We start from the raw sequence: 8,252 nt of genomic DNA, 5'->3' as shown, positions 1-8,252 counted from the left end.
CAACTTACCAAAGCTCACCTGGTAACAGGCTGCAAAATAGTAAGAAAATTGTTTTCAGAAAGGAAGGTATGTGTGAACAAAAAAAGTATTTGTAGAGACAAAAAAAGAACGTAAATTACAAACTGCATACATCATCTTTCATCATCTCTATTTTATTTTCTAATTAATCCCTGAGGGAAATTCTAGTTTACACTCTGTTATTGAATGACATGCTTCTCAGGTCCGCACAGGGACTTGCCAGCAATACTCCAGTTCCAAACCCAAGACCCTACAGACTGAGCAACAATATCTTATTTTCACAAAAAGCAACATTAATTATACAGTTGATGAAAAAAGTTATGCTCACCTGCAAGGGCCACAGTTAGAGCTAGCACAATCACCCTCATGGCTGGTGGCTGTAAAATGACATGCATCCAGACACTGCCTTTTATAGCGTGGCTGACTGTTTGTTTTATGGGTGAATCGCAATATACCAAAGCTCATCAAGTTTCACTGATGTTGATATTACTGTGCCCACACTGTGCAGTTACGACACAGTGACTAAAGCATGGGTGAAAATGTCACCCTGCCTCTTGGCTTTCATTGCATGGAAAGCTAGATCCAAAACACTTCTTTATTTTTCTTTTCTTTTTAGCTAATCTAAGCTAATGTCATTACCTAATTGAGTTATATTAATAATACTTACCTTTTCAGTTTGAACCTTTGCACGCTTTACTTTAAATATATTCAAAAGTAATTATTATTTGGGATTTCAGTTAAATAGACATTATTGTGTCGTAGTCTTTCGAAAATGTCATCCCGTTATGACCTTTAATTTTGCCCTACGTTTATCAGCTCATCCTGGGAACTGTTGACTTCCCAAAGGCAACCATCCAACATGTTTTCTTATTGTGTGCTGCATTTTGGACTGGGTCCTGCAATTGACAAGTTCCTTCTTAAGTGTCTGGGGGCTGCTGCTGCAGGACCTGGCCCAAGAAAAAAAATAGCATCAACCTCTTCCTCCATCCTACCCTCAAATCAACAATCGAATTGAGGCTCCCAAACCCTAGCTTCAGTCAATTACCTCTAGAACATATTCATTACACAAACTCTCACCCACAACAATTATCAAACATCAACATAATCAACACTGCTAAAGTCTCTCTTCCCCCTTATAAATCCAAGTTACAAAAATATAATCTCTCTCTCCTCCCTCTCTCGTAATTGCTTCTTTCATTTGTGTCCATTTTCTGTGTATTTGGTAGTTTTGTAATGTCTTTGTGGTTGCAGTCTATGTCAGTTGAAGTCTCACTAATACTTTGCAGTATTATTATTTTTTATTATAATTATTGGTCTTTGCTGTCCTCCTACACATTTTTTTTGTATCATCTAGCACTTGTAATGACTTCCCCATAAACAAAATAAATAAACTAAACCAAACCAATTACACCAAGAGAGGAGTCATTTGGGTAAGAACATTACGTCAGGTTAAATTGTAACTGCTCATATTTGGCAGTAGTCAGGCTTAGAGATCTAAAACTGTGGGGGCCATGCAGCAGGTTTCTTCTTAAATGCGAATTGTGTCCACAAAAGCTGAGTTTAAATAATTCATGCCCTTTATCGTTTGAAAAATGTGCCTTACATGCAACCACACCGGTCTGCACTTAGGAGGACAAAGGCGCGTGAAGCCGCCTGTGATACTCTAGCCATGTTAACCATTTTACTGGTGAGAAATTAAAGGTTGCTCTAAATGAGTGTCAATTTCTAAAATTGATAAATATCAGTGAGTCAAAGGTAAGGTAAATATTTCCTGGAAAGTGGCTGAATGCTTATGTTAGTAGGAAGGGAATATTGCAATGGTTATGCCACACTCACTTTCCACCAAGGTGGAAGAGAGTTTTTGCAAGACATGTTTGAAATGGATTCAGAAAACTGAAAAACAAATCTTGATCAACTTGTGGGTTTCAACTAGATCAAGATGATGTAATCTGTTTCTCCCTCATACACGTTCTCACTTTTACAGCCTTCTTTGTGTTTCTTGGTAACTCCAAGGTATTCAACTATCACAGCATTTGCTCTGTGCTTATTGTTTCCGCTTACACCCTAGGCAGAGGTTAAACATTTTGACAGATAAGGTCTGATCTTCCTGATGTTGTACAGGGCAAATTGACATGACCGGGCATTGGAGGTAACTTGAACCTTAAATGTTAGCTGGTCATCAATCATGACACCCAGGCTCTGGGTTGACACTGTGGGCACGAGTTTGGTTGTACCAAGCTGGATGTTGATCTGTGGTTGCATAAAGGGACGGGCTGGGATGTCAAAGAGCTCAGTCTTTGAAAGGTAGCAACACTTATCATCATGACTGTTTGTTTTGGCTACACATTATGCCTAGATAACAACAAGCCGAGTAGCCTACATACTAAATGAGAAAACTGGCCGAGAACTCAGTTCCATGCAACGTGTCAGTGTGCATGCAGTGTACAGTACCATGCTCAAGCAGACTCTGAAATGAGCCAATCCATGGTTAAGAATGTTTTCATGTGCTTTGCCAAACAAGGAGAGAAAGTTCCAGGGCTCCAGTCCATGAAACACATCTTGCCCATCAAGTGTCATTGCTTCTTTGACAATTTGCTACATCAGTCAATGACCCAGCGAAGAGCTAGAGGGAGAAGTGGGGAGATAAACATAGCTCCTCAGCATTATGTTTACTTTGTTAGTTATGCTTTATTGTTGACAGAGTTGAAAGTTTAAAAGTGACATGGGCATGTTCAAAATTGTGTCCAAGTCATTTATTACTATTATTATCATTATTATGTTGCATAAAGACAGACATTGTTGTTAGTATGTTAACAGACATCTATTGTCATAACCTTTTTGAGGTAAATTATTAATACATATCATGTATTCAATAATGACTGAGGCTATTATTTTAGGAAGGTGGGGATATTTAGCATTGCTACAGACCAATATCTTGTACATATAACTGACACTGAACACCGAATAAATAAAAAAGAAACATATATTTCCTAAGACAGAACATTAATGTTGCATTGTCAACAGTAGACAATGTAAACATTGATTGTGCCCAACAGTTTAACTACTATGGTATCTGGCCAGATCATGATCGGTCTCAAATCTTGTGTCCAACTCTGAGGCAACAACTTGGTACAAATCCTGCCTAACAGAAAAAAGATTGTCCAGGCTACAATAATGCCAGTTTAGAAATATGGAGACAGACTCTACACCCCTTCAGTTCATTTTACTTTATCACAGGTGAATGATATCAAACTCGTCATTGTGACCTCTATCGATCTGTAGGCTGGCCCTCGTTGGGTCAACAGAGAATGTATTACAATATTTTGCTTATATACAGGGCACTCGTTTGTAAACTCGTTTTCTACATGACCAGTCTCCTGTATGTCAAAGGACTGAATGGGGAAAGACTGCTTTTAGTGTTGCTGCGTCTGTTACGTGGAATATTTTTTGAATAATGACCAAGCTGCCCTTTCTTGTTTCATTCAGCGATTTTAAACTACCTCAAGAAAGACATTGCAACTGTTTTAAAATGTGATATTATTGGGACATGGTCTGCAAGTAAGAATATGTATTTCAGTGTATACGTCATTATTTTTAACTGTTAATATGTTCATATTTGTGCTGTCTCTGTCTCAGTGGGTCCTCTGTTCTAAAATAAAGGACACACTATTCTCCACACAGTTTTATGAAAATATTTAAAACGTTAAATATCAATGTAAATTTAACGTTTGTTTATGACAACATTTTGGTAAAACAGGCATACATTTGGTTCCTAACTTAAACGCGTTACAGCCTATTATTTAGTCACTGCAGTTTGTACCATGTCAGCTTCCGTACAGTTGTCATGAGGTTAAATTAGATTTGTTTCACAGTTCGAAGTCTAGCAGGACTGATTCATTACGTTTAGACTTCCCCTTTTAACAAAAAAGAAAATGTCCTGGTGTCTTGTGTTTTTGTCGACGATGTTTGTGGTGTGCAGTGGTAACATGTGTCCGTGTGAGAGACCGGAGCACTGTCAGCTGATCCGCGAGGAGACTGACTTTGAGGTAGCCTGCTTTACCTTATCAGTTTGTCCAGTTCAATACGACCACACTCCGTTTACTTATCAGGCTACACCCAACACAACCCAAAGACAAACAGCGTTAACACTTCACAAATAACTGATTTATAAAACATGTTGTTAATGGTTTAGAAGCTGATTTTCATAAATATGAGAAAACGTAGGCTTTTTGTTTGACAGCTCAATCGACACCATTACAACAAAAACAAGGAAGTAATTGCATTAAAATGTTACTGAATCTATTTACAGTCTATGAAAGCACAATAAGTAAGAACAATGTGAAGTCAGGTTATTTGCTGTTTTGGTAAAGTTAGGGAAACTTAGATTAAAATAAAACAATTTCCAGTTGTGGTAAATCATTTTTCAATACTGTCACAAGCCTCTTTTTATGTTTATGATTGTTATTAAATCAGATCCTATGATAGAACATACAATGTATTTTAAATATGTTTTTTAAACAGTGTATATTCACCAATAAGGCATTTACTTTATGTCCTATATCCAGAGTACAGTGATATAACACAATGCAATCTGTAGTTTTGACTTTGTCTGCAAGGACAACTAAACATTGAAACAAAACACTAAGATATATCCCTCTACACTGTTTAGATAGTTTGGTTACAAAGCATGCAGCATTATTCTCTTTCAAGTCCTAAGTTTTAAATTAGGACTGTTGTTCATCTTATTTCCTGCAGTGTGTCTGTATTTGCTTTGTGGCCATGTGATATTTGAGCTGGTTCCCCTTTTGGGATCATCGAACCTCCTGGATTTCTGTTAGTTGTATCTCGTTTGTTAAAAAGCTGAACATGCTTATTCAAAGACATATTGTGTGGCTGTTCAAACCTTAATGATAGGCTAAATAATTTTAGTTGATAAACACAACTTCATCAGGTTAAGCCTGTACATTTGAGTCTGAATGACTGCTAGGTTACATTTAACCTAATATGACCTATGAAGCCTTTTTAAAGATGTTTTTTGTTTGTTTGGTTTTGTAACTAATTTTAATCACTTGATTAATTCACTAGACAATATTTAATATCAAAGCAAAAAAATATTTCTTCAAGTTACTACTCTCCAATCATATTTTTTCCCCCCCTCATTGAAAGCCTGTAACGAAATGCTGGATCAGCTCAGTGCATGTTTGTAGCAACCAAATGAAGGCCTGAGATTTCAGTTATCGATGGGGCGCCTGATTGCCACCACTTATTTTGTGCACCCCATCTAGCCTGCAGAGACGAACATGATCGTTGAAGTCAACAGCCCTCCTGTGTTTCTTATAGTTACGGATGAGGAATACAATTAATTGAGAGGTACAATGAGAAAAGCGAGAGTACATTTTAAAAGAGAGTCTCTGTACTCTGTTCAGTTTTGATTGTGATTTATCCATAAAATAAACAAATAGAAAATCAGTAGATCAAAATAACAGGTCATCTTGTAGTAAGTGTGTTTGTTTTTCTTCAGGTGTTTGTGTTTGATGTGGGTGGAAAGACATGGAAGACCTACAACTGGAGCATGGTCACAACGGTGGCAGCGTTTGGGGAATATGATGCTGAACTCATGTGTCATGCTCACTCCAAAGGAGCACGCGTTGTACTCAAAGGTTGACTCCTGTACATTGAACACACTCACAATTGGAAAGCTGTTGTAATTATTTATGCGTGTGACTGAGTCCATATTGCTTCAACGGACCCATTGGACCTATAACTGTGTCCATCTTCCTCTCTTTCCTATCTTTGGGGAAAAGGTGACGTTCCCCTCTCCTACATTGTGGACCAGGAAAACAGGACAGCATGGATAGCAGAGAAGATCAACCTGGCAAAGGTTCAATTTATGGATGGGATTAACATTGACATTGAACAAGCCGTGGAGGACGGCTCACCTGAGTTCTATGCACTGACAGCCCTGGTCAAAGAGACTACTGAGACCTTCCACAGGGAGATCCCAGGTTCTCAGGTCAGCACTATTTTTTGACTAACATAAACATATGGCCCCCTCCAGAGAAAATGTATAAATTGAGTCAAATTTATCTTAAACTGACTTCTAGGTCTCGTTTGATGTTGCCTGGTCACCAAAATGTATCGACAAGCGCTGCTATGATTACATCACCATCGCTGACTCCTGTGACCTGCTCTTTGTCATGTCTTATGATGAACAGAGCCAGATCACAGGGGACTGTATAGCAATGGCAAACGCCCCGCTCTCTCAAACACTAAATGGTTTGTTTTCAAGATGTAAGATTAGAAAATATGTTGTTGTCATTACCATTACATAAAATGCCTTCACACTTTCTTTTAAGCTTATGACCAATATTTGAGTATGAACATCGATCCAATGAAGCTTGTGATGGGAGTGCCATGGTACGGCTATGACTACCCATGCCTCAACCTTTCAGAGGTAAGATGTTTATTAAGTCCCAGTCAAAATGTTGGATGGTAAATGGGAAGAGTCCTTCATTATACATCATGTTTAACTGTGCTAGCATAATGGCTGTAAGAACTGCATCATCTCCACAACTGTTAAATAAACTGCCATGATATGATGGTACGAATATAAATACTTACTTTGGTGATCCTGAACCATCATCATGTGCTTTTAAACATCACAACATCTACAGGACTGGCATGATTGGCACAGCATGTGCTGGAGATGTTCATCCTGCACAGGTTTTATGACTTCCTGATTCTCAGACTTCTCTTGAATCACCTCACAGTTATTCGATGGACGGAAGTTTTGCAAAAAGTATTTCTTTAGCGCCATCTTGTGGTCTGTTTCTTTTTAACGGATGAGATTCTAAACAAGTGAGGGCTGTACTGATGACATTCAAACCACCCTTGTTTTAATACCATACTGTACTATGGATTTCTAACATTTCCACATTTTCTCATCCTGAAACTGTCTCAGAAAAGTGGATGTTATAGGTTTATGTTACTGCTATTTTATACTTTATATATTGTTACAGTACATCAGGGGTTGGTTTTCTTGACTTATTAATACAATATATCCTTTGATGTGTTTTTGTCTCCCAGCATGGAATATGTTCCATAGCCAAAGTTCCTTTCCGTGGAGCCCCATGCAGCGATGCAGCTGGGAGACAGAAACCATATAAGTGGATCATGAAGCAGGTCAATGTCTCGTTGACTGGCCGGCTCTGGGACGAAAAGCAGCAGGCACCTTACTTCAATTATGAGGTACATTGTTTTTAGTTGATAGTTTGGCCTTTAGTTTATAGCCTTTTTTTCTACATACACAATTGTCAACAAAGTGTGCGCCTATATCTTAGAGAATTTGTCAAATTCTGGCCTGCTTGACTTCATCTCTTCAGCTTGTTATAAGTGAAGACTCAACAGCTAAAGCAGGGGTTTTCATGCATGGGCTGTTCATCTGGTGTGCTGGCTTCCAACCAAGCTACTAGTCTCAATAGAAACAAAACAAATGGCCCCTTCCAAACAGCAATAAAGTTTTACAGCTTAACGTTTTCTTGTTAGGACTAAAAGTCTTCTCAAAAAACAAAGAAAAGTGCAATCATCCTTTCTCATTTTAACTATCATGTGCACTTTCTACCCTTTAGGACCAGACCGGACAAATTCATCAGGTTTGGTATGATGATCCACAGAGTATTTGTCCCAAGGCAGACGCTGTGAAAGCTAAAGGTTTAAGGGGCATTGGCATGTGGAATGGAAACATTTTGGACTACAGTGATGAGCCGGTTGCCAGACAACAAACCGCAGGGATGTGGAATGCACTCTTAGGATGCTAGCAGGGAAACGTGTAACACAGCTGCAGACATTTACATCTCCCCTCCTTTTTTGTCGCAAAGTCAATCTATCCCTTTGTAACTGTAGTGGGTTGTGATTCCCTCAGAGTTTAGATGCAAACTTGCACTTCAGAATTTATTGTGACTTTTATTGCTCTTGTCAATGAATGTAACATCTTAAACATTTGTCTAATACAAGTGATCTTTAAATGCGTTGAATACAAATGTTATCTGTTGATTAATATGGCACCCAACATGCTGACATTTATGCCCTTTGTACTTACAATTAAATTGAATAAAAAATTATAAAGTTGTGAATGTTTTTTTTTTTTTTTACTATATTACTGCTTTAGCATTTTAGTTTTAGTATTTTTCTTTCGGCAAACAGATACCTGTCTAATTTGGGAAGTCAGTCGACTG

At 38.1% G+C, this 8,252-nt stretch overlaps 1 protein-coding gene across 1 annotated transcript; it reads left to right on the top strand.

Annotated features, from left to right (window-relative positions):
• Nucleotides 1–3,840: 3,840 nt before the first annotated feature.
• ctbs (chitobiase, di-N-acetyl) lies at nucleotides 3,841–8,150 on the top strand. The gene is made up of 7 exons (XM_079351325.1): nucleotides 3,841–4,064; nucleotides 5,540–5,678; nucleotides 5,823–6,031; nucleotides 6,123–6,294; nucleotides 6,375–6,472; nucleotides 7,105–7,266; nucleotides 7,647–8,150. The coding sequence occupies exons 1-7, from the start codon at nucleotides 3,951–3,953 to the stop codon at nucleotides 7,833–7,835; spliced, it is 1,083 nt and encodes a 360-aa protein (XP_079207451.1). The 5' UTR covers nucleotides 3,841–3,950; the 3' UTR covers nucleotides 7,836–8,150.
• Nucleotides 8,151–8,252: the final 102 nt, after the last annotated feature.

The sequence above is a fragment of the Symphodus melops genome (assembly GCF_947650265.1).
Source record: "Symphodus melops genome assembly, chromosome: 8".
Classification (NCBI taxonomy): Eukaryota; Metazoa; Chordata; class Actinopteri; order Labriformes; family Labridae; genus Symphodus; species Symphodus melops.
The sequence above is the reverse complement of the archived record's forward strand: the minus strand, read 5'-3'. Positions and strand labels throughout refer to the sequence as shown.